The 27,935-nt window shown below is 38.6% G+C and overlaps 1 protein-coding gene across 1 annotated transcript; it reads left to right on the top strand.

Moving 5' to 3' along the window:
- Positions 1-213: 213 nt before the first annotated feature.
- LOC126267002 (uncharacterized) lies at positions 214-27,935 on the top strand. The gene is made up of 7 exons (XM_049971763.1): positions 214-829; positions 10,494-10,746; positions 20,160-20,214; positions 20,368-20,517; positions 25,452-25,609; positions 27,038-27,143; positions 27,232-27,935. Exons 2-7 carry the CDS (start codon positions 10,495-10,497, stop codon positions 27,324-27,326), a joined length of 816 nt encoding a protein of 271 aa, XP_049827720.1. The 5' UTR covers positions 214-829; position 10,494; the 3' UTR covers positions 27,327-27,935.

The following is a 27,935-nucleotide window of genomic DNA, read 5'->3' as shown; positions in this document are numbered from 1 at the left end:
TCTCGCATCAATTTAAGTTATTTGTATGAAGTGTAGCCTTTTCCTCAGTCCAGGTATTGTAAAACCTACGTACTTCATTTTTTGCATTTACATATCTCGCCTCTCTCGTAGAGAAACACTCAATAGAAAAATATCAAATTAGTCATGGAACAGTCGCAGAGCATAAAAAAACACAAATAATAAAGTCTAAGAAAAGGCAAAAACATGAAATCCATTACGGTATAGAATTTTACTATGAATAAGTCTGTCCTCATCAATCCACATCCTCGTGGACGTCCACGATGACGCCCGTGCACCAAGCTCACACGTAGCAGACGGGAAGACCAACTCCACAATCATAAATCACATTAAAAAAAGCCGCAGGCACAGCCAATGCGTAACAATACATTCTGAGAATAATGTCTCCGCAAACCGGAAGAAATAGGCTTGCCGCGTGCGTGAGACGCCTTTGTTTACTCAGTGATGTGCAGCATCCAGAGAGAGAGAGAGAGAGAGAGAGAGAGAGAGCGAGCAAGAGTTGAAAGCTAACTCGCAGCGTCATTGCTGAGCATGTGTTGCGTGCTATCGCGTACAGCGTTACTGAAGCATTTTGCAGCACCTTGTGGTAGGGCGGGCGCCTGCTGTGTGACAGAAGCTGCTGATTCACGGGTGGGGGGACGCACGTGTTCAGCCTCGCTGACCTTGCCACGACTGAAACAGCAGCGTAACTGTGGATATTGTCGATTACTGCTGAGTGAGCGGCCGCTACTTATATCAACCTACTTCCTAGCGTCACATCAGTTGGGCGACGACGCTTGCCGAAGAGGAGCGGAGAAGCTTTGTATTTCAGGTAGGCCACAACAGGCTTAATTTTCGCGTCGACTGCTTGACAAGTGTGTGCAAGCGCTGATGCTTCTGACTGTCATTTGAAAACCTGCGAACCATTGTTGGTAATTTTTGTCAGGAAAGTGGTTTAAAGTTTTTTTTTACATGCATAGGATGTTTCCAGTGAACTAGACGCCGTAGATATTTTCTTTCTTTGTTGTGCCTGATTGATAGACGCAAAATGCAAACTATAAAACAATAGTTTTCCCCACTTTTGCTTTACACTACAGTATTTTTCATATTTAGTTGACAGTGTGGAACCTTCTTTCTTTCTCTTCATATCTCAAAATCATTATTTTTTTGTGGACAACAAGCACACTGTTACTTAAAAAACACAGAATAAGGTTACCGAACCGAAAGTCTATGAAATATTGCAGAGACAAAAGCTCAGTGAAGATACCATATAATGCTGTTTGAACTACGTCAGGAATCTTTGCTCCCTGGATTTTTTCAAACGATTTTGTACTTGTTTCCTCAGTTTGTTTACACTTTGAAATCTATTTTTCACAGCTGCCATAAATCTTCTGGTTATATGTTACATACCATATTCTGGTATTATATGTAGATTAAACTGGCAGGTTCCTGAGAAAGCTTTGGTACGTTTGCTTAAACGCATAAAGGTATTTATTTATTTTTATTCATTGAAGGTTCATCTCACAATGATATAGGCATTGTCATGTTAATATACAATGAAAATTAATAGCTCAAAATATACATAGACACAGAATATGTATGTACCATAAAATGGAATGAATAGAAACAGTTTTCAACTTAAAAGGAAAAAAATTGATAATTTGAAATATAAACATTAAAAACTAAATTACAGTTGGCCTCTATGGGATTCTACATAATGGTCTAACTTTAAACGTGTAATTGGATCGGAGACCTACCTCACACTTTTATAACATAAAATATAAAAACTTAGTATTTCTGTTCACACCACAGAGAGGAGGAATAGAAACAGCGGTGTTAATAATTTTTTCTATTTATTGGTCTTTGGCGTGAATAATGACAAGTGACAATTGTTTGTTTGGATGTAGGAGAGTAAGAAACAGAATTCATCTGGTTTAAAAAAAGTTTTATTTAATACAAAAACTAAAAATGTTAAATGAATTGTATTTTACATTGATTCCCTACAACCTAGGCAAACAAAACTTCAAATGGTATTCTTCTGTCTTCTGATATGGTAGCATAGGAACATTTATGGACATTTTGTTTCTTATTGCCCCATTGTTTCTGTTCGTCCCATTTTATGGTATGCATTCGGAGGATAGGACAGGACAGGTAGTCGAGACAGGTGGTTGCCGTGGCCTTGATGGAAGAACTGTCTTGGCATTTGCCTGAAGTGATTTAAGAATAACTAAATCGGGACACCTGAGTCAGTGTCTTAGCAGCTGCACTACCTCTTTTGGTTGCTCACTATTCTGTAATATTCTTTGGTTTACACACAATTTACTTTTAATATGAAATGTAGTTTTGCTCTTTATCACTGGACACACTGACATCTGCTGGTTATTCCTGGACTATGGACATGCTGCAGTGCCCCTCATACTAACTCCAGTCTGTTTGGAAAACTGGTTGCAGTTCCATAAACTTTCAACTACATTCTCTGCACATCATCATGTCCTTCCTCCGTATACTTAAAAAAACTTAATCAGCATCCCCTATGATGTGTTAGATGCTGAACTCAGGAGATTCACAAGACATTATATGATGCATTTTAGATCTTGAAACGTGATTTTTTGTAAAAGCTTTAAACTATCATCATGTACTTTAGTGCAATATGATGCTTCCTTCTGATCTGAGTTCTCTAAGTAATCATTAATAGTGTTATCTGTATTTCTTATGAAGAATGTTTTGTTGCCTTTTTAAACAGATGTATTATAGTGATCTTTCTCCTCACCTTGGGCAATTTATTATAGAATTTTATTTCTGATTGAAAGTAGTGTTTTGAGTATTTTGTTTGGTTTTCCTTGGAGAATGTAAGTCCAGACTGGGTCTTCTTCTGTGATTCTGTGTAGAACTGCTAATGAAACGCTTAGTAATGTTTTCCTTGACATGCACAACAGACTGGTGGTTGTACTCACTTGATGCAGTGCGGTAAGGATGCCCACTTTTTCCAACACTTCTTTACAGTAAGCCTGACCACTAATTTTGATTATCATTCTTAGATAAAAAATTGTGTGCACATTTTATACCTTTGAACACCAGAAAAGAATCCCATAGCTAAGAACTGAGTGTATGTAGGAATTACAAGTCTCTATTTGACATTGTTACGATCCGATGATAAAATCTATGAAAGTAATATGCTAATGACATTCTTATTGCCAGTATCTTTGTGTGTTCATTGCATGTTAAGTGACAGTCCATATTCATCCCTAACTTTGTTTGTTACATAATCTGTGGTTTATCATGAATGCTTAATGTGACAGAGATGTTTTCCTTTTTTATGTTTTAGCGTATGCTGTTCGTTTTCTTGATTTATACTGCTCAGTTGTAGATGCCCTTGAGAGTTTCATTTGCTTTTTCTAGTAGGAGCTCTGGTGTTTTATCAGTGATTATAATATTGCTGCCACCACCAAAGGGAATTTTTCCCAAGTCTACTGTCTAGAATGTCATTGATATAAGGCATATTAATAACAGAAATAGACCCAATACACTACACTGAGGAACACCTATGTTCATATTTTTCTTATCTAACAACTGTTTTATTAAAAATTTATCAACAGCATGCATGTTAGCTATCTCTACCTTTTGTACCCTGTTTTTCAGACAAGAGTTTAATCACTTGTTTGCAATTCCTCTTACATCTAGTGCTACACATTATGGTGTTCTTCAATTTTGAGTCAGCTTGGTGTCTTGTTCCAGTGTTGTTATTAGACGTTAGAGTATCATGTTTAAACTTTCCTGTTGCCATTATAACTCCAAATGCCATATACTATCTTTTCACTAAGCAAACAAACCAAGAATATTTCAACACTAATGGTAAATCTGTTAATGTTTTTTATGATGGGACACAGTTAAGTGCATGCAATTTTAGCTATCCAGTTCTTGACGGAATGCAGATAGCAGAGTAAGGAAGATGTGCCTTTCACTTACAGAGTGAGAGGATTGGTCCAGAAAAGTACACAGCATTTCTATAATAGAGTGTAATGTTACCAATGAGAAGAACACCAAAAAGACATAATGAATGTAGACATATTTCTTATAGTCAAAGTTCAAACTGGGTTGTAAAGTAACAGATGCAAGTCCTACTCTGGTGTTAAAAATTAAGCAACAAACAGAAATTTTGTAAGGTTGCATTTATTTTGCTACAAAATAATATAAACAGGTGACAGTAAAGTAGAAACAGTGTAAAGAATAGAGAATGTAAGCAACTGAAACATGCATAACAGTGGAAAAAATTGCACTTCATTTTTCCAACGTAACAGATTTGCATGCACATTCTGGCAGCTGGTTAATGTGCTCAGCATGGGGTGTGACTACCTCTGGCAGCAAGACAGGCCTGAAAACAATGTTTCATGCTGTGAATGATGTCATCAATCTCATGTTGAGGCAATAACGCCCATTCCTCCCGCAGAGCTACTCGCAAGTCATGGAGAGTGGTTGGTGGATGCTGATGTGATGCAGTCCATCTCCGTAGTCATCCCAGACATGGTCTGTAGGATTCAAATTGTGAGAGTGAGGAGGCCACGCCATGCGTGCAATATCTTCTGTTTACAAGAAAACATCAACCACCTGTGCTCTGCGGGGTTGAGCATTATCAACCATCAGTGTTAAATCTGGGCCACAGTAGCTAACAACAACCACACATGATGTCCCAAGATGTCATTAAGATACCTGACAACAGTTAAACCTTGCCTATTCACTTGTACAATTTTGTGAAGAGGCGTTCGAGTGGTCAACATTCTCCCTAGCCACACCATTAGGGATACCCCTCGATATCGGTCCAGTTCGATAATGTTTGGGTTCAGAGATCATGTACCATGTTTCCTCCAGATGCAGATCCATACACTCACCGGACTAAATCGGTACTCATTCATGAAAAGGACATGGCCCACTCTTCGACCATCCAGGTGCCATGTTGGCAACTTCACTTTAACCGTTCCATTCTGTGAAGAGACAACACAAGTATGCATACACCAGATCTCTGACAATAAATGTGATTCCGCCGAAGCCTTATATACACCATTTGCCTCGATACAACATGTCCAATAGATGCTGAGACGTCCGATGCTGGTTGCCATACAGTATTAAGGCGGTAATGTCATGCCCTTACAGCCAAATAACGTTCTTCTCTTCCTGATGTCACATGTGTTTCGCCTCGCCCTGGTCTTTGGGATACTGTTTTGGTATCTATAAACTGTCACCACATCTGAGAAACAACAGAACAATTCTTATTAAGAGTTCAGGCCATCAGTTGGCAACTGTCCAGCTTCCATTCTTCCTATGGCCCCCAGCTGCAAAGAGTCTGGTAGGCATCTTGTCTGCATCATACTGCACTGTCTGTGAATTTATGCACAGCGATTGTGGATGTGGGACTAACAGGCAAACACTGCCCCAATGGTAGGTGCGCTGACGTCATCATCGGCATGGTTGTCTGTTGAACGGAATGCCATTTTTCATGCAGAACACAATCATACCGACACTTTTTGACAGTTTGTATGATTATTTCATGAATTAGGCATAGAATGGACAAATAGCAGTTAGTTGCTTTAATTTTGAGCACAAGTGTGCATTATAGTATACATGGGTTCATAAAAAATATCAAATTCAGCAACAGTCTGAGTGTATAAACAGAAATTTGAGCAATAATGTTGAGGCTGCTCATTTGCAGAGATGTCATTGGTTCTAAGGTTTGCAGCTGCAAATATCTTTGTTTGCCTCTAGTTATCCAAGGGGGCTAGAGAATCTAAGCATAAAATAATGGGCACACTTTACATAAAAACTGTTGTTTTGTATACTGTATTGGACTTTTTAAAGTTATGGAGTGCTTCCTCACTCTTGTGGAATGTTGGATAAAGCTCATTTCCACACCAACAGTTACTTCCCACGCCTACAAGTTTAATGGGCTGTTAAGTACTACATCTTCATCTGTACCCTTAAATTCACTGTAAAGTGCATGGAAGAGGGCACTATGCCACCGTATATTAGATTTCTTCCTGTTCCATTCACATATGGTGTGTGGGAAGAATGAATGTTTAAATGCCTCTGTGGTTAATGTAATTCCTATATGATTGATATTCAGGTGGTTCACACACTTTGCAGTGACCTCCTCATTGTGGTCCTACGAGGTGACGAGCAATGCATTCATCATTCTGAATAAAGGTGACTACAACACTTAAAATTCAGCTGTTTCTCAAGGAGGATACTACTGGAAACTGCCACTGAGGATGACATCAGTACTCCTAAAACAGTGATCATTGGAAGAAGCCGCTATTAAGATTCTCCTCCCTCAGAAACTGAGACCACCTAAGCTTTATGGGCTGCCAAAGATCTACAAAATGGGTTCTCCTCTTTGCCCCATTGTGAGCGCTGTGGTTCACCGATTAACAGAATGCCAAAACATCCTGCCAGCCTTGTTACACCACTTGTGGGTGTCTGTGTGCAACACATCAAGAACCAAACTAAACATCTGCATCTTGAAGAAGGTGATACAATGGACAGTTTTTATGTGGTCTCCCTGTTTACACATGTTCCTGTCAAAGACTACATAGATCTTCTCTCCCAGTTACTCAATAGTATGATTGTGGGAGTGTTTAGACATAAGTTGACATCATCGTATTGCACTCAGTTGGATGGCATAGCGACTGCAAGTCCGTTAGCTCTGACAGCCAACCTTTTTATGAGAAATTTGAAGATATTGCTTTGGACATGGCTTCAGATAGGCCAAGTTGCTTTTATTGTTAATAGACGAAGAACTATGATAATTTTTAGAACACCTGTATGGCATTCACAACCACATTAGGTTTAGGATGGAAGTAGAGATAGATAGTGCATTGCCCTTCCTTGATGTCATTGTTCACGGGAAAACCATTGGACACCTCAGCCACAGTGAATACTGGAAACCTACATGTGTGGCTCAGTATATGCACGCTCTTAGCCACCACCATCCAGCACAAAAACATGGCATTCCGAACACTCTAATTCACCAGGTTAAAGTTGTCTAAGATGCTGAAAATCTGCCACTAGATCTAAGCAACTTCCAAAAAGTCTTCCAAGAAAACAGCATCACTAAATATCACAGGTTATTTCTGAAGAAGAGAACAAGAAACTTGCATTTCTGACTTTCTGTGGTACACTATCAGGAAAAATTGAAGAGGTATGATATCATATCAGTGTTCAAACCCCCAGCAAAAATGTGACAGCTCATAAGGCCTGTGAAAGACTAGTCTTGAAACACCTGGAGTGTACAAAATACTTGTCAGTGTGGTTGCTATATTGGCCAAACAGTATCCACTATGGAACGATTCCAGATGGAACATGAGAGGTGCTTATGCTTATGCTATCCTGAAAAAGCTGCCATGGTAGAATGTGCTTTAGAAAATTGTCATTGAGTTCTGTTCGAAGAAACGTCTGTCATTACAACGACAAAGGGATTTTGGGATGGCATCATAAAAGAAGCAGCAAAAAATGAAAATATCTGAAACACCATCAATAAGGATGGTGGTTTGCAGCTCAACACAGCCTGATACCCAGCCATCGTGAAGTTGAAGTAGGCGCAGCAGATATAGGATGAAAAAATTGCCACAGTTGACAAGGAAGAGAGCACCAGTCATGTCACAGCGAGCAGAGTGACTATGTAACGGCAAGGCCACAGTGACACAGCAGACATTTATGCCTGGCAATGGCTGAGGAGAGCTTAGTTGAATGCTCAAGGGATTTTAACCACCTGATGAGGCTAGAAGCCCAAGAAGACTTTATTAAACTTGTGACCATTTGTGCTGCCCTTCTTTGTGCATGTTCAATATCCTGTGTTAGTCCTATTTGAAATGGGTCCTTAATATTGGAGCGATACCGTAAGATTGATCGCATGGGTGTTTTGTAACCAACCTCCATTGTAGACTGACTGTGTTCTTCCCATGTCCTGGCAGTGAACCAACAGTTACTTACTATACCAGCAATTGAGCCTATGTGATCATTCCATTTTATATCCCCAAAAATTATTACATCCAGGGATTATGGTGAGTTTTATTTCAGTTGTGGCTGTTATGACTCACTGATTAGATACCATAACATTTTTGTTTTGTGACATGTATAATGTTACATTTCTGAATATTTCAGGCAAGTTGCCAGTCTTTGCGCTTCTTCTTAATTGTATCAAGATCTGACTGGATATCTGTGCAGTTGCCTTCAGCTAGTGCTTTATTACAGATTACTGTGCCATCTGCAGGAAGTCTAAGGTCACTGTTAATATCGTCTGCAATCTCATTAGTATTCATATGGGACAGTAAGGTTCCAAAAACTCTTGCTAGGGCACTCTGAAGTTACTTCTCCATCCAAAGAAATACTCCCTACATAGAAATTGTGAATCCTGTTCCATATTTCATTTGATGTCCCATATAGGATTGTACTTTTGTTAAGAAGTGTTTATAGGGTACTGAGACAAATTCTTTATGGAAATCAAGAAATACTGCTTCCACCCAGATTGTCTTGATCCATAGCTGACCTAATTTGCACATTTTCACTCAATAATGCCATATGGAATAATGTTCTGGGGTAACTCATCTTTAGAAATTCTCCATTGCTCTGTTGAGCTGTAAGAATATGTGGTGCTCATCCACAACTATCTTGTAGACGTCTGTTTAAGAAGTTGGGCATTCTGAATGCTACTTCACAGTATATTTATTGCCTCATGAAGTTTGTTGTAAACAATCCACTACTGTTCAAAAGGAACAATGATATACATAATTAAAATAATAGAAAGAAAAATGACATTCATTACTCCACATTAACGTTATCTTTGGCACAAAAAGGTGTGCACAATGCTGCAACAAAAATTTTTGATCACTTGCTCAGTGATATAAAATGTCTGACAGACAGCAAAGTAAAATTTGAAAACAAGTTGAGACAGTTTCTCCTTGACATCTCCTTCTATCCTGTAGAATAATTTCTTTTATTGTTATGTGTAAAAGATTGTTAGTAGGCCAACTAGCTCACATCTGTGTATCTTTATTTTATTTATATTAAAAACAAAGATTCCAAGACTTACCAAGCGGGAAAGCGCCGGCAGACAGGCACATGAACAAAACACACAAACACACACACAGAATTACGAGCTTTCGCAACTGGCAGTTGCTTCGTCAGGAAAGAGGGAAGGAGAGGGAAAAATGAAAGGATGTGGGTTTTAAGGGAGAGGGTAAGGAGTCATTCCAATCCCGGGAGCGGAAAGACTTCCCTTAGGGGAAAAAAAGGACAGGTGTACACTCGCACACACACACACACACACACACACACACACACACACACACACACACACACACACACACACATATCCATCCGCACATACACAGACACAAGCAGACATATGTCTGCTTGTGTCTGTGTATGTGCGGATGGATATGTGTGTGTGTGTGTGTGCGAGTGTACACCTGTCCTTTTTTTCCCCTAAGGGAACTCTTTTATGTGTGTGTGTGTGTGCGAGTGTACACCTGTCCTTTTTTTCCCCTAAGGGAACTCTTTCCGCTCCCGGGATTGGAATGACTCCTTACCCTCTCCCTTAAAACCCACATCCTTTCATTTTTCCCTCTCCTTCCCTCTTTCCTGACGAAGTAACTGCCAGTTGCGAAAGCTCGTAATTCTGTGTGTGTGTTTGTGTGTTTTGTTCATATGCCTCTCTGCCGGCGCTTTCCCGCTTGGTAAGTCTTGGAATCTTTGTTTTTAATATGTTTTTCCCATGTGGAAGTTTCTTTCTATTTTATTTACATCTTTATTTTATTTTATTTTCTAATCTAACTTAGAAATGTTCAGCGTGTAACCATATGTAAAAATTAATTTGTGATGCGAGTGTAAAATGACTAATTCCACAGCATTGCGATTTATCATGCAAAATAATCCATGGAACATGAAACTAACTAATGAACTTTCAGGATGTCATATGCAAAAAACATAAGTTGGATTTCACTTGACCAGTTATTTTGGAATCCTTGCTAGATGGCACAGAGGAGATGTTATTGTGTTGGAAATGCAACATTATTTTTGTGCTCAGAATATGTTCTATTATTCTACAACATATAAATGTCAATGATATTGGACTATAAGATTATGACTTCTGTATTCCCTCTCGTAGATGGAAATGACCTGTGTTTTATTCCAGATAGTGGTTATAGTTTTTCTTTGATGGATTAATGACATTTTCGATGGTTCAGCTGTAGTTCCTTGCCTTTCATTCTTTCTGTCCAACCTGATTTGTTTCTTGTTGGTTCCCAAGTTCCTTCAGGTATACTAGGACGGTCCTGCTGTAAGGCCACATCTGGCTACCAATCTTATTATTGTCAAACTAGACTTGTAAATATGTAAATGACTATATATATATGAATTATGTTTTTTTCTTAGACTGTAATGTCATAACATGCAACAGCCCTCTATTCTTACATATTGCATGATTGCGGTATATTCTTTGTGTATAGGATGACGGATGGCTGTGTAGTGGGATGGTGTGGTCGTGGTGAGGGCCCAAGGAAGTTTACACGCAGGCCTGTGCAAGTGTGCTATGATTCACCTGCTGCTGCTGCTGTTAATCGTTCATACTATGATGATCGTCGTTATGAAGCACTCACAGGTGACAGGGTTCTTGAACTCATTGTGCCAAAGAAGTCTGCTCGCACATGGAAAGTGATGCAAGGAGAGCTGTGTCGGATAACTGTCTGTGAAGGTTCACAGGTAAGATTCTTCCTTAAAACACCATGTATTAAATCAGAAACCAATTGAACATGTGCAGTGCTCACTGGACAAAAGTCAGAAACAGTGTTCAAATTCCCATCTGACCATCCAGATTCAGGTTTACTATGGTTTCATTAAATTGATTAAGCTGAATGCCTGAATGATTTCTTTGAAAACAGTATGACAAAATTATGTTTTAATCTTTGTCCAGGTCAAGGTTGTGTATCATCTCTGATGGCTATATCGTTATCGTGATTGGAACACAATGCTCTAATCTCCCTTCCTTTAAGTAACCTAAACAGTGACAGCTATAGACTTGGTTTTTTGACATTGATCATCTTTTTCTTCTATATTAAATTACAGCCTCTCTTACTCCTTACTTGCTTGCCCATGTCTTGTTTTATGGATACTGTCATTGTTTGTACTGATGTTATGTTGATTCATTTGATAGAGCACCCCTTATTTATATATATGACCTTTGGCAGCTAATGGTCATTTCGCCATCTAAAATGTAAATAACTGAGATACTATTCAATTCATAAGTTGATGACACAATAAGAGAGCTTAGTGATAAAGTGGCATTTAGGAGCCTGCTGTTGATTAACATGCATGTAAGATATTTTACAGTAGGGTTTTGTTAGTAAAGTAAAAGATGGAATAACAATATAATAACATTCACAATTAGCAATAGTGTAGTGGCACAAATATAAGCAGAGATACAAGTGCATGTTTAACAAAAGTTTTTGACCTGCTGTGCAAAAATTTTGTGTGTTAGATTAAAAGAGGTAATTGTCTGTCACAACAAGTTAAGTAATAAAATACAATGAACAGGAGCATAAGAAATGTTCAGAGCTTAAATTGAAATAATAATACATGTAAAATACATATTAACATGAAACAATGGTTGACTTAGTTCTCAGTGCCATGTTATTACTACAAAGATATCTTGGCAGCAGGTAAAACTATAAAAAACTCTTTAGTATAAGCAGGATCACTCAAAGAAAGCCAAATGATGGCATTGTAGGAAACTCTACTTTCAGATGAAGTAATTATTACGAAAACAATTGTCTGTGCCTCTCTCATACTTCACGTGAAAGAGGATGTGATTGTCACCTTCTGTAGCGTTAATCCAGTCACAGAATGGAGTTGGAGTAATTACTGGCAGTGAAGGTGCACCTGAAAGCTTCCATGGTTGAATCACACATGGTGGACAGTGGATACCAGCCATCTGATAGGGGTCTACGTGGCATGACAGATGGAACACCGGCATAATATCTTCCTCTGAAGAACAGAGACACATTCCAGTACTCTTCCCATAGCTGAAAGGCATTCCATCTCGTCAGACAGTACAATTTAGAAGACGAAAGTTTGTGATCAAAGAAAGTCAAGATTTTGTAGCTTCTTTAGCAAGAACATCAACTTTTTCATTAACCCATTAGCGACAAAATTAATTTTTTAATTATTTTTTTTAAATTGTGTTATTATGTCTGTAAAAGGCATAAATTACACAACAGAGTTGTTTCGACAAAAGTCATTACTGCCATTAGTGAGATATTTGACGTTGCCATATGGCAACGCTAGGCGCTTTCACTACCTAAATTTATATGAATTACAACTTCAACTAAAATAAGTTGGTTATTGAAATTTCTATTACATACACAAGTTTTGTGCAAATTTATTATTCAGTCTTCATCATACATCTGATACTTTATAACACAGTACAATTCATAATCAAAAGTCAAATCTTGAACTCAGCATTATTTTACATGAAATGGAATAAAACAGTCAATACACAATCCCACATTACACTTTGAACACATTGTTCTCACAATAGATTTACAGTCCTTGTGTGCAACCTTTTCTTCTTCTTTCCTTCTGTGTGCTGGACGAGGTGGTCAGTCTTATCAAACCTAATTGAATCTGATATGCGGCTGTCGGAACATGCCCTTGATGCAGATGGTCTCCCGGCTCCTTTTGGTAAAGCTTGGTGTCTTTGCAGGTACACTGTTGCTACTTCTCTCTTGAAATCAAGCTGAGAAATAGTTTGGTTTCTTGCTTTATTATACAAAATCCAACTGTTTTGTAGGGCGACATATAAAATCCATGTAAAGAGACACCAGTACCATTTCTTGCTTCTTATTGCAAAGCGATAGCACGCTAGATTCTTATCCATCTGATCAATACCTCCCATGTATGTATTATATTTGGCTACCAGTTTTGGTCTGGGAATCTACATTTCGCTTTTCTTGGTTTACGAGAATCTCTTGACTTGGCCAACTTCTTGTGCACCACATGAAGAAGAGATCATTGTGACAAGTAAGTTGTCCAGCCACCACACATACAATAATCCATCATTCTTCTCTATTCGAATTTGGGGGCTCAACAAACACATCACCTACAATATTGTCATTATAAAAAATCTCTAGCGCCTCAGCAAGCGAGAAACCTCTTCTAAAACAAGAAAGAGAAAATTCATCCTTTTACTGAGTACAAGCACCTAGTGTTGCCATATGGCAACACCGACATTCAAACGGCCTAAATGAGTGTAATTTATTTCACAGCAAGCATAACCTCCAAAGAATATATATTTGAGTATTTAAAGCACACCCATACTAAAAAACCAAATTATACATCATAAGTTACTGTGTAAAACATACTTACTCGAACTTATACTCCATTTTTCTTCGTCATTCAGCAAACAATGACTTCCAACACTGCTTACACTGCAGAATTTAAATGTATTGTTAAAACTGTTGCATTGCAGTGATCTTTACAGTCTTGCGGAAGGTGAGCACTGAGCTGACTGGCTGTGTGCCGTGCGGTTGCATAAATACTGGTAACGTGTAACGGTATTTGCCGGCGCACTCATCTGGCAAGATGATGGCATACTTGCCATGTGAGCGCAACGTGGCCATGGTGCCCTATATCAGTTATCAAGGTCCATCTCCGCAAGGAGGCATTCAACCTTTGTAGTGCCTAATACCAGACTTGGAAACATGAAGGAACTGACATATTTTAAGTCATTAACATAACTATGGCTTCTGCAGAAGAAAATGAAGCTCACTTCAGCAGTTGAAACATTTTTGACACTTGTATTTGTCGACAGAGAAAGACACATCCCACATTTTCTCCCTCTCTTAATTGAGTGCCATTGGTAATGCAAGAGGTCTGACCATTTCTGGTATTCTAGGCACATTGTATTGTAATACATGAGTGGCTTGTATGTTAGTTATGTGCCAGTTAAATGTTCACACATTTTGTGAAACAAGATCAAGTAATTGTGCATATACACTCCTGGAAATTGAAATAAGAACACCGTGAATTCATTGTCCCAGGAAGGGGAAACTTTATTGACACATTCCTGGGGTCAGATACATCACATAATCACATTGACAGAACCACAGGCACATAGACACAGGCAACAGAGCATGCACAATGTCGGCACTAGTACAGTGTATATCCATCTTTCGCAGCAATGCAGGCTGCTATTCTCCCATGGAGACGATCGTAGAGATGCTGGATGTAGTCCTGTGGAATGGCTTGCCATGCCATTTCCACCTGGCGCCTCAGTTGGACCAGCATTCGTGCTGGACGTGCAGACTGCGTGAGACGACGCTTCATCCAGTCCCAAACATGCTCAATGGGGGACAGATCCGTAGATCTTGCTGGCCAGGGTAGTTGACTTACACCTTCTAGAGCACGTTGGGTGGCACGGGATACATGCGGACGTGCATTGTCCTGTTGGAACAGCAAGTTCCCTTGCCAGTCTAGGAATGGTAGAACGATGAGTTCGAAGACGGTTTGGATGTACCGTGCACTATTCAGTGTCCCCTTGACGATCACCAGAGGTGTACGGCCAGTGTAGGAGATCGCTCCCCACACCATGATGCCGGGTGTTGGCCCCGTGTGCCTCGGTCGTATGCAGTCCTGATTGTGGCGCTCACCTGCACGGCGCCAAACACGCATACGACCATCATTGGCACCAAGGCAGAAGCGACTCTCATCGCTGAAGACGACACGTCTCCATTTGTCCCTCCATTCACGCCTGTCGCGACACCACTGGAGGCGGGTTGCACGATGTTGGGGGCGTGAGCGGAAGACGGCCTAACGGTGTGCGGGACCGTAGCCCAGCTTCATGGAGACGGTTGAGAATGGTCCTCGCCGATACCCCAGGAGCAACAGTGTCCCTAATTTGCTGGGAAGTGGCGGTGCGGTCCCCTACGGCACTGCGTAGGATCGTACGGTCTTGGCGTGCATCCGTGCGTCGCTGCGGTCCGGTCCCAGGTCGACGGGCACGTGCACCTTCCGCCGACCACTGGTGACAACATCGATGTACTGTGGAGACCTCACGCCCCACGTGTTGAGCAATTCGGCGGTACGTCCACCCGGCCTCCCGCATGCCCACTATGCGCTCTCGCTCAAAGTCCGTCAACTGCACATACGGTTCACGTCCACGCTGTTGTGGCATGCTACCAGTGTTAAAGACTGCGATGGAGCTCCGTATGCCACGGCAAACTGGCTGACACTGACGGCGGCGGTGCACAAATGCTGCGCAGCTAGCGCCATTCGACAGCCAACACCGCGGTTCCTGGTGTGTCCGCTGTGCCGTGCATGTGATCATTGCTTGTACAGCCCTCTCGTAGTGTCTGGAGCAAGTATGGTGGGTCTGAGACACCGGTGTCAATGTGTTCTTTTTTCCATTTCCAGGAGTGTAGATAGAGTGAACTTAAGCTGAGGATTTTTGTTGACAGACAAGCCCATGCTCTATCTCTAATTAACAGTGCATGTGCAAAAGTGCTATGAAGAGCAGTTGTAAATGAAGTCAGTTGCCTCCAGTTTCGAATGGAAAGGACGATTTGAAAAGCATACCCTATTAAGAACAGATTTGTCCACCAGCAGCTGCCTTCTGACATGCAAGGGCATTTAATGGACTTCAATTAAGGAGACATTCTTAGTGGTAAAGCCCATAGCACCTGAGCGCTGTTGAACATATGTAAACTGAAACTTTTCCACTTTCTCCAAATGTCATTTTGCCTGGTATGGGATGCAACAGGAGCTTAGTCAAGTCTTCATCAGATACGGCTTTGTGTAACATCAATAAATGTGTGGGATGAGAGCCCCACCAAATTTGGGAGACTGATTGGATATTATGTAATGCTTTTTCACAGTCATGTATTACAAGGTTAATGTGAGGGAGCAATGACAACTAGGAATCAAGGACAATGCCCAAAAATCAAGTCTGTGATGAGACTGGGTAGCAATGAAAATGTAGGACGATTGTGTCACAAATTCATCTATAGGAACACTTGAAAAATACAACGACGGGTGACGAATCGGCGAAAGTTTTCATGCTTTGTGCTCAGATGCAGTTTTTCACATGGGCCATAACAGAGGAAAGTGCAGCTTCACATTCCACAAAAGATATGGAGTGAATGTACAAGCAAATATCAGCAGCATAATGAAGTATTTTGATCAGTGTGGGAAAAGCTGTTTTGAGATCCATGGTGTACACAGCATGTAGTAAAGGATTGAGAACTGCCCTTTGTGGGAGGACATTTGAGGCAATCTGGGGACCTATCATTTTACCCTGAACTTTATAAAAAGCTTTCTTTCTGAAATTGTACATTCTAGTCTGTAAACATTTCTTTCTAGGACACCTAAAACCCTCAGTTTGTGGAGCAAGTGATCTACTTTTACATTTTCATATGCTCTCTTGACATCAAGGAAAAAAAACGATGATATTTTGTTCTTTGAAAAGACTGCCAAGATATCAGTTAAGAAGTGAGTGATATTGTTGACTGTGCAATTTCCCCTTTTAAATCCAAACAGGGAAGAAGCCAAGAGGTTGTTTGATTCTAGACACCACTACAGTCATTGTGTAACAAACTGTTCCAGTGTTTATCCAATACAAGAGCAAAGTGCAGTGGGTCAGAACAAAGTTGACTGACAATTATCTTTACCTCTTTTCAGAACTGGGATAATTGTGTGTGTTCTCCAGTCTTGGTTTCTTCAGCTCTATTAACATAAATGGAGAAACAAGGTAGTCATAACTGTGGACATGGCGTATTGAACCTGTGAGTGGTTGAGAACGTACCAAAAATTTATTGATTCTGTGCCATAATTCTGTAGTACTACTTTCCTTAGTTAATGCAGAGGAAAAGTTTGTCCAACTTAGCTTCTTTCCATGCTTAAGGACTTTCTTAACTGTGTGTTTATTCTCTTGTTGTTCAGAAAGTTCATTATAATGTGATAAGCACAGTGTCATGCCAGTGCCTGAGAGCAGGCAAACCCAAACAGAAGAAGGATTCCTGACAGTTCCTTCCAATGATAAAGTCTTTCTTCTAAGGAATGGAAGCATGTTCTGCATTGTTAGTGTTATCAAGGAGCATCATGTAGGCTGTATGTGTGTAATGAGCAGCTGAACTGCTGGACTGGTTCTTCTAATATTGATGCATAAATTATCCAGAATGCCTGTCCATGTGGTGGAGGGACAAAGTATGCAAGTGCATTTTAGATTACTTGTGATTCTTACCTCAATTTGGAATTAATTGGACTCCAGTGAGTCCATTTTGGTGCACCATTTGTCGGAAAAACTCAAGTCACCAGAACTATGTCTGATATCAACAGCTGATCTACTTTTATGTGGTGCTGAGATCATTGTAGGAGAACCGTAATTTAGAATAATAGGCTCTTGTCACCTGTGGCCTCCAACAAATCTATATTGCTCACATTCATGGACATACACCTCCGAGCTTGATGGTGAACATTAAAATCCCGATAGACTTTATATGGAGATGGAGGCTATTTAAATAAGTCTCCCCAAGTAGTGCTTTAGAGTCTATAATGGAGAGGCTTGTACACTGAAGCAATACAGAATTCAGTAGTAGGAGTCTTGACCTTAACCAGTATTGCCTCCAATGAAATTAGGGACTTTCTGGAAAGAAATCGCAGAGCTTGTTAAAAGACCAACGCCATGTTTACCTTCCTGTTGTACTAGGTCGTAACCTTAGATGTAGATGCTGACATTGGGTTTTGCCACATTTCACTCAAAGAAACTGCAAAATAACTGTTCTGGGAGAGTTCCCTCTGAAAAGCTTCCCAATTAGTTACAAAAGAACTGAGTATTCCGCTGGAGAACAATATTAGTCTTGTAGATGTTTACAGAAGTGCTAGCTATGATTCATTATTTTCAGATTTTCTCTGTTTTGAATGACCATTCAAGTGATTTGTGAATGACCCCAATAAACGACATCAATATTCATTATGTTTCTTAAAATATGCCAGTTACCTGAAAGGTCGATTGGTGCTCCTACTTTCCTTTGTTAGACAATTAACCTTTAATGATATTGAGAAATTTCTCATTAATCAAACTAGGCTCTTGATTTGATGGATTTTTGTTACCTGAGATGTCAGTTCCTTCTGGTGTCTAGATATGGCTTATAGGCATGATGTTACTGATGAATATGAATTGTCCTTTGCAATACTATTTATGCTGGGAGCTTGACAGTAAGCACAGAAGTGGGAGTTGTGTTCATTGGAACAAAGCAGTTGACTTGGGTCTTGATAGCCACAAAGATATTGTTGTAAGTTAGCAAAACTGCATTGTCATGTGTATGTTCAATTTTAGTACACATTTGGCCATGGCACACTAATTATTTGGTGTTTGTCTATGGTGTGGCTCTTATGACCCTCGCTTTGATTGGGGCCAACGAGATATGCTCACCTCAGAGGATTCTGTAGTGCGGTTCCTTCAGTTGGTGATGATATCTATACTACGCCAGTGTAGGATTTGTATGATGTACAAGACGACTGGGGAGCAACACCCTTATAAACACGCTCTCACCTGAATGCAGCAAGACAGTGTTGTTTCAGGAATTTTCTGTCAATTGACAAGTGCTTGTCTTGACAGAGTAGGCAACACAGCTAGTTCTGTGATGAGCACAGACTGAATAAATGCTGGCCAGAACACATAGAGCATTTGGACTGATCATGACAGTGTGAACTTTCTATGTCTGAATAACAGATTATTAAAGCACTGAATCCGAAAGGGAATGTATGGTTCCTCTCGACATCAGACTCCATATAAATACTGTAGTCACATCCTGGTAGTCTCTGCGATTTAAAGAGTAGTATACAAAATGGTTATTGAGAAATCTGTTCTGATCCATTAATATTAACTTTTTTAGTATGCTGCCTAACATTCAAGATTTATTTTTCAAAGTAGAAGATACATCATTATTTGAGCTCTGTTTCTCCAGTTTATACAGTGTGGTATACACACTAAACTCTAACATAGGTACAGAGCACCTATTTAACACTTGCTATAATTGGAGTAAATGGAATGGGACTAATAGAAGCACTAAAGACAAGAATATAACTCTTAGAATTACTTTCTTTGCCTGAACTGCACATTAACAGCAACAAATATTGTGCCCAAGAACATATACTAATGTAACTGAGTGTGGATTCAAAGGGATACTGTGTGTTATATTGAGACAGATTTGTGAGTGCCACATATTACTAATAACTTGTTCTGGGAAATTCTTTGTCACTCCATTTGGCACCTGAAACATTGAACTGATAGGAAATTAGTTGTGAAATGAGGATGCAGAAGCGCTGAAATATGATGATGTGTAGATGATATTCTGAAAACACATTCACACACTTACTGGAGATAAATAATACCTAGTCCAAAGAAATTGTCAGTACACCGTTCTGTAATAAACTGCCAGCAATACCAGTGCAGTGCAGATGATGATGGTATGTTAAAACTCTGGAGATCATTACAGAACAAAAATCCTCATTTCATTGCAAGGTGTAATATGGTACACTAAATGGAGGCCAGTATTGCAGGACTCCCCTGCAGTCTGACAGTTTCTGGCATAGTGCCCATATGTTTTCTAAAAAATGTTTCTTGTTAGAGACAATACATCATCAGTCTGAGGTAGCCTGTGTCATAATTTGCTACAAAGAAATGAAAACTTCATTTTAAAAAAAATAGAAGTAGATACTCATTGATATACCTTATAACTGTCTAAACAAATGCTGTAAGGTAAATATTCACATAACAGTTTCATTCACCTATTTTCAGACTATTTATCAAACTTTACAAATGGAAGTCATTGAGATATTTCAACAAATACTAATAAGTTTCTAAAACATTTTTTAGTGATTATTGTTATGACATTTGTGATGGAAGACTTACACAGGTAGCTGGTTATAAGTATTAATAAACAATCCGATAAATACCTATAGTGTTTCCTTCTTTAAAAAGATACAAATTTTTTTCTGTGTTTTTAAGGTGCTGAGATGTAATATTAAAATTATTTTGTAAAAATATTAATATAAGGTTTGGCATGACTTCATTAGCACATTTTCTACAGTTTTCATTTGATGTATACATGATTTTTCAGGTTGGTGATTTAAACTTCTGGAATCTTCACAATACAAAGGAAAGATTTTATTCGGGTAAGTAAATATGAAAGAATGGAAGGACTTTAAAAAAATGTGTATTTTGACATACAAAAATCTTAAAGACAGTATGGTACTCTTTTAGTTTGTTAACTGTGCTTATTGAAAGTGATGCATCCAGAGAAAAACAAAGCAAACTTTGTTTTGCAGGAAAAACTCGTCAGCTACATTCTGCACATCTGACTGTTTATGACAGATTGTGGAGCAATTTACCGTACCTACGTCCAATGGCAACTGTAGTTGCTGACTCCATAAAGTATGGTATAGATGAGGATGGTGCAGGTGTACATGATGTTATAGGTAATATTGAGGAATATAATATTGTGTATATCAGTAAATTGTAACAAAACTACTAAAAGTGACCATTTGCTATATTAACACACACACACACACACACTCCCTCTGTGTGCGATGTATCATGCACATGTAATGGTCCGTTTGTGTGTATTTTATGGTTGCCGTATGTTATAAGCTTTGTCTACATTGCACTTGGAAGTAGTTGCAGAAGTACCGTGGCCCAGATATCTTGGCTCCAGACTTCTTTACCTCTGTTGTGATACCTGTGTGAGCTTGGAAAGTTACTTAAGATCCCAGCTATTGCTGAATGATTTCAGACTCTTCTTCTTCAAAATACATGTATTCATTATCTCTTTATGCAACTACATTGTATTTTCACAGTTGGGTTGCACTCAGAGTTACGCAATATTAGCCTGGTACAATGTCTCTTGTGTGTCCTGGCTGTCAACCAGTGACTGACTTATCTTCATCAGATGTCAACAAACAAGTTTTCTATTCCCTCGGGGTTCCATGGGTAGGAGCATATCTCCTAGGTGGGACTTACATGGCACAGAAGAATCTCTTATAGGAGCAAGTGCTGCAGTGGTCATAATATCATTGCCCACTGCCCCATCTCTTAGATGTGCTGTTTTCATACCAGCATGTGGTACATTTACAAACAAAACAAAATTTTGATGCACAGAAGGTGGGTAGCAGACATCTAATAAATGACAAAAGAAAATTCCCCTAAATATTGCGAACATCATTCATCGGATTGAAAGGACTGTAAAAGTTTTCAGCATAGATGGATCCAGGAGAATGGAGGACAAAGTACAGGGACCAGTGCTGAAAAAGCCTGAGTCCTCATGACTCAGCCTGAAAATCATGTACTTTTCTTGATTTTTCTAACAGCCCTAAATATTCTAAAATTGATGACTGGTAATCAAAAGTTCCATAAGCTATTTAATTAAATGGTAACATACAGCTTTAGAGCATTGGATAATTTTATTGCCACCCCCTCCCCCCACCCCCCTTTCCACCCTGCTCCGCACCTGGAGTCCACCCTGGACCTGCCCCTGGTTTTCAGTGACATCATTCCTGTTTTTCCTGGCTTTTCTTAAAATAGATTATCTATCAAGTATGTAAGGTTTCTAGATTATTTAGCAGTTACAAGAATAACTATGTCAAGCTTGATTCTGTATTGTGTAACTACATGGAATATTCTTATAGCTCTTCTGAATTCAGTCTACTAGGGGTACCGACCATAGAGACTTTCAGTTGCAAGGTAAAATACCAGTTTAGGCTTGAGTTTTACACTCATGTTGGCAGGGCACTATATGTATATTTTGTAGACGTCAATATCTCATGGAGTGAAGTGATGCAGTGTTAGCACTCTGGACTTGCATTCAGGAGGATTATTGTTCAAACATGCGTCTGACCATCCTGATATAGGTTTTCCTTGATTTCCGTAAATCTCTTCAGGCAAATGCCAGAATGATCTCTTTGAAAGCGCAGTGCTGATTTCCATCCCCATCCTTTCCCTAATCCAGTGGGAACAATGGCTCACCATCTGGTCCTCCTCCCAAATCAAGCAACCAACCAATGTCTCAAAGCTAAAATCAATGGGTTGTCACTGCAACACTGACTGTTTAAAGGCATCTGCCGCATCTATTAGATACCTGTGTATCCTTAACACAGTGAGCACCACATTATATGTATGGTTAAGGTGAAAGTTTCTCCTTCTGCTTATTACATTATGCATTGGACATATGTGACTGCTTCTTTCAAAACATCATTTCAATAGTTGAGAGTAATGGGCACAAAATAAGAATAGAAAACAGACTAACTTCCTTTTTGCAAATGAGTATACTTCTTATGTTCCTTACGAATCATTAAAGAAAGTGATATCTCCTAGTTTTTCAAACTTACATCATCTTTGAAAGAATCTAGTAATTATTTGACATTAAATATAATCAATCAAGGGATGTACTATCCCCACAATATGTGAAATTTAAAGAAAAATACACACACACACACACACACACACACACACACACACACACACACACACACAGAGAGAGAGAGAGAGAGAGAGAGAGAGAGAGAGAGAGAGAGAGAGTTGCAGCTGTCTGGAAACTAAATATCCATCGAATTCAACAATCAGTGTAGTTATACAGGTTGCTCATAAACAGTGTGAAAAACTTGTAAGGGTGTTGCAGGGCAGGCTGTACTGAGAAATACTTCTTAAGGGAAAAAAAAAATTGATACACTGCACCATTTCTAAGTTATTTAGCATTGAAGTTAGCCAATCCGGTCATTGCAGCCAATTTCAAGCAGCTTGCCAGAGGCAATGTAATGAAATGTGTTCTTCATTTGGTTTCCTTAGACCAAACAAATGTAGCTTTTGCTCATCTAGCTTATATTTATCACTTATGAATAAGGCATATTTTAACTGGTAATGAGCTTTTTAACAAGTGGTAACTCACATACCCCAGTGCATCACTGCATTTTACCACATTCAAGTGCTTGAATTGTGCACACAGCAACCTGATTGGCTAACTTCAACGCTAAATGACTGAAATGGTGCAGTGTATCAGTTTTTTCTTAACCGTTATTTCTGAGTATAACATCTCCTCCAGCACTCTTACAAGCTTTTCAGACTGTTTCTGACCACCCTGAATAGACAAGATATGTCCTTCTTAAAAGTCCCTCTCCAAAGATAAGTGATGTTGCTTCAGAATTGTACATGAACTCTGTACCAATGTGCAAAAAGTCCGATCTGCTTAGATTCATGTTGACGTGTGTTGACACACAAATTGTCGAATGTCAGTTTCTTATAGATGCCATTCTCCAATCAGCTATCACGTGTTCTTTTGACTAGCACAATTTGGAAATGAAGACATATATTATTCACCTGTCTATTGAGATAAATATTTGTGTGAATAGAAGCCAGTACTCTGTGTTTTACCTAGTGGAATGATGCAAAGCTTGCAGCTCGCTTCATTTTACTGCTTGATTTTTTACATGTATCTTTTTGCTATAAAAAAATCTCACTTTGACTACCCATTCAGTTTCCCTGATTAACAGAAGTCAAGTCTTTCAGAATGAGGAGACCAAGTATAAATATTTACTATGTGATGTAATATGGTTCCACCACACATAACACACTTCCACATGAGACCCTGAGCACTTCAATACAACTCTGTTTAGGAGCTCCATCCATTGTCATTCTAAAACAGTGCAGTTACTTGACAGAATGTTCTTGTTGCACTTGCTCCAGTAATTCTAGACCTATGAGATCAGCCAGTACACAGTCATGGTTGCCTGGAAAGTTCTTGAAAGTGGCTGAATCACAATCACTAAGTAAAAATAAATTAAATGTAGACCAAGTAAGTTGCAGGGGAAAGTGAAATCTGAGGGCCTTAATATAATGGTTTTGTCCACATAACTCCAGAAGCAGAGGGGTTTCAGGTCTGTGCCCACTCCTCAAAATCTTCCATAAAAGAGTTACTCACTGTCAGGAACATAGTTCTCAGTTCATCTAAATCAACATTTTCTTAAGTTCTGGTCATTGAAAAAAAAAAAAAAAAGAAGCTGTAGCACAATGTCTGCCCAGCTACCATTACAGTGACAGTCATAATGATATTAGTCTTTAACTTTGACTGTTTGACACTGACATCTATGGAATACATATCCATTGATTTGCAGCCCTATATTCAAGTATCATTGCTTTTAACAGTATCAGTTACAGTGTACATCGAGAGTGGCAGGAAATTAGCCATGGGTGAAGTAGTCAGCATGCAGATGAACTGCTGCTAACGTTATGGGATAGTTCTTAGTTCTGCCTTTTCAGTGCAGTGTTGAACCATCACACATTAACCATTTTGTTTGTAGTGAAAGTTTTTGTACTTCCCTGCCTTCTATGTAGGAACTACTCATTTCTGAGTTTATTAAATTTTTGATCAGTACAGTTTCAGACGCTGTGACAGTTTTTGCTAAATGTAAAGGATGATATGTATGACTTGTTCAAATTACATTTTGTTCATGTGTTAGTTGGTGTGAATTTATAAAGTTTGATGGTTGGATACTCATATTTAGTGATCAATAGAAGCAAAAGGAAAATTTCAGCTTGAAGTCAAGATTTTAAAATGTGAAACATATATGTAGAAATATCTCTTCAAATTTATAGAAGTTAGCACAAACACGATCGTTCATGAATGCTTTGTCATCGTTGTTTCTCTCTTACATCTGTTTGAGCTCTCTGTGGGTTATGATCTTGTCTAGGTGTTCCCTGCCTCAAGTAATGTTTATATTACTCTCTCTATGAATGAACCAATCATTAGTTCAATAAAAAAAACCACACACACGCACACACACACACACACACACACACACACACGCGCGCGCACACACACACAAACACACACATACACACACACACACACACATGCATGCGCGCACACATACACACACACACACACACACACACACACACACACACACACACACACATATGCAAATGCAACTTGCACACACGTGATCACAGTCGCTAGCTCCTCAGGCCAGCCTCCTTTTCATAATATTGTCATTATTCAATCCTGGATTTCCCAGTGTTTGATTTCATTTGTGTTTATAGTGGCATAAAAATGAACTGTGGGAAACAAAATTGGATCAGATAAATTATGCAAATATTAAGTAACTTATGTGCTGTTTTCAAGAATTTTGTGAAGTCTAATTAAGTCTCAAAACTAAATATAAAGTTATTTATACACATACATGTAATATAAAAAAATAAATATCCATGCATTTAGCTTTAGATATTTTACTTGTGAAACCTGCACAGCGCTTTGAAATTGAGAGATAATTCTGTCTCAGATGAAAAAAAAATTATGAAGTACTTTGGTGATTTTGTTGGTAAATTGTAACGGAGGGTATATTTTTGTCTTTTGTGACCACAGGAACTAGGTGTGATCAGTATACAACAAAGCTGATTACTGGGAAAGAAACAAATGACTCGTGTCACGCATACTTAACAGAAGCTGTAAAGAAAGAGGGCCTGACAGAAGATGATGTACATGATGTATGGAATATATTTATGTGCACAGGATTCACTAAGGTAATATACGTATTTAGTTTGTGTACTTACTAACAACTTCAAATTCAGGAATTAAAAAAATATAGAATTTGAATTGATACTAGAATTACTAGTTTTTGTATTTAGCCAGTGATAAGAGAAAACAGGAAAAAACACCATAATGGGCACGAGAATTATTGTATTGACTTGAAGGCAGTGCATGATGACACATGGAACAAAAAGTACAAGATGAAAAGTATGTGAAGGAATGTTGATGGGAAAGACATAATGTACAAGTCACCAATAGGTTTGAATCCTAAAATGCAGTGATGCTATACCTGATATTGTGTGCCATGTTAATTGCACAAAAGGAGTATATGCAACTAAAGAGCTTTGTGTGGATGGATGGATTTGGGTTTTTAAGAGACCAAACTGTGGTCATCGATCTCTCCATAATGAGTGTGTCAGAAACATGTAAGAAAACCATTTTTATTTTAAACCATGAATGAGATGGATGAGGGGGAGGGCAAAAGAAACCGAGCATAGGACAAAGTGCATTTGACCATCAAAATGAACTGACAGTCAGAAAACTCAGCGATTTGAGGTACAAGTTATTGGAACATCCAACATTTTCACCAGATTTGACACCCTCTATGTCTTTGTACATCAAAGGCAATTCATGGGTGGAAAACATTTTGAGTCCAATGGCAGCCATAGGTGGAAATATTGCAGATTTTCCGTAAAAGCACTTCATTGATGGAATAAAATCACTTAAACATTGTTGGGGTATGTGCATTGACCGAAAAGAACCCTGCCTTGAAAAGTAAATGTACTTTTTAATGTAGAAATAGTCATTTGCTGTCAGATCAAAAATTCTTCACATTGTTCTCAGGAGGAAAATCCTTAGTACTTATTCATAATTTATAATTCTTAATTCCACCCTGATTACAATTGTTTCGGTGAGTGTTGAGTATAAGCCATTATTTGCCTCTATTGCAGTCTATATTCCATTTGTTATATTCATAAGCTTATTGTGTACCTCAGATAAGCTCTTTGAATATGAAGCTGCTATATGTTATACTTAGAGTCTGTGAAGAATTAAAATTCATCCAATAAGTCATAATTTGTATCGTCTGTGACAGCTGCTTACTAAATGAAAACCATCACCAACTGAAAGGTTGGTGATCAATTAGAAACAATTTAAGAGCTGTCGTCCTATTGGATGTTTTATGCACTAGGCATTCTGTGATATATTGACTAGCTTATGCAATCAGGTACGGGGGGGGGGGGATGTCACTGGTGAATCAAAATGTCAGTGGGGAGTTATGTTTCATATACATTAAGTTCCACCATAGGTAATAGACATGCTTTTAACTTATTGCCCTTTACAATTATTTACAAAATGCTAGATGCAATGGGAGTGCTGAACTAAAGCAAACTATAATATTAAGTATCTGATCTTTTTTTTAGGATACACACCAGTACTTTGCCAAAGCCAGCCCAGCGAAGAAAGGTGACTACATTGAATTTATAGCAGATATGGATCTTCTTGTAGCATTAAGTGCATGTCCACATGGTGAGTAACAAAGTGGAATGAAGTAAATTAGAATGTGTGCAAAATATATCACATTATGTACTCAGTTTCATAACAATTTTGCTTCTAGGAGATGTATCGATTCCAGTTGGCAGAGAAATACCTGACAGCATTTGCCATCCTCTGAAAGTTGAAGTTTTTAAAGCAAAGAAACCAGCAGCATGACACTGTATTTAAGGGTTGGTTATGTGCCATCTCAACCAGTTCTCACTTTCTGATACTTTGGCATAATTACCGGTCAACCATATGTACAGTTGTTAATAAGCAGTTAACTTTACAGTTTTTGCATGTGCAAAATAATCTGAAAATAATGGTAGTATGTGCAATTTTTTACTAGTGTGTACTAGAAGTGTGTACTGGTTTTAGATATAACAAGTGAGTTTCTTCTTATGAAGTTATTGTTCAAACACTAAGAAAGACTAAATTCTTCAAAGAATTAGAAAATGTTTAATGTATACAGAAATGTAATATGTATACAGAATGTGCAGTATCACTGTTGAATATATTTCCAATGGAGGTTACTTTTACAATTACTTTTATTTGATGTATCATCAGTTGTATAAAGACTAAATATGTTGCTGATATGTTTTTAAAAAATAAAGTTTTTACATAAGTAGAAGCATATTTGTACACACCACATGTTCTCACTGGGAATTGCATATTACTTATGTAGGCCTTCATAAAATCGTAATATTTTGATTTTGATTTTTTAATTGTCTAGACCTTCCAAAATATCATTTACAAATATATATAATAAAATTTAACAGAAATGTG

Source organism: Schistocerca gregaria, chromosome 4, assembly GCF_023897955.1.
Source record: "Schistocerca gregaria isolate iqSchGreg1 chromosome 4, iqSchGreg1.2, whole genome shotgun sequence".
NCBI lineage: Eukaryota > Metazoa > Arthropoda > Insecta > Orthoptera > Acrididae > Schistocerca > Schistocerca gregaria.
This window is presented reverse-complemented; position numbering and strand designations above follow the sequence as displayed.

Excerpts from the sequence above, each read along its gene's own strand:
- LOC126267002 (XM_049971763.1), top strand. The coding sequence starts at position 10,495 with ATGACGGATGGCTGTGTAGTGGGATGGTGTGGTCGTGGTGAGGGCCCA. Across the intron at positions 20,215-20,367 it reads AAAGGAAAGATTTTATTCGG|GAAAAACTCGTCAGCTACAT; the intron begins GTAAGTAAATAT and ends TTTGTTTTGCAG. Across the intron at positions 25,610-27,037 it reads TGTGCACAGGATTCACTAAG|GATACACACCAGTACTTTGC; the intron begins GTAATATACGTA and ends TCTTTTTTTTAG.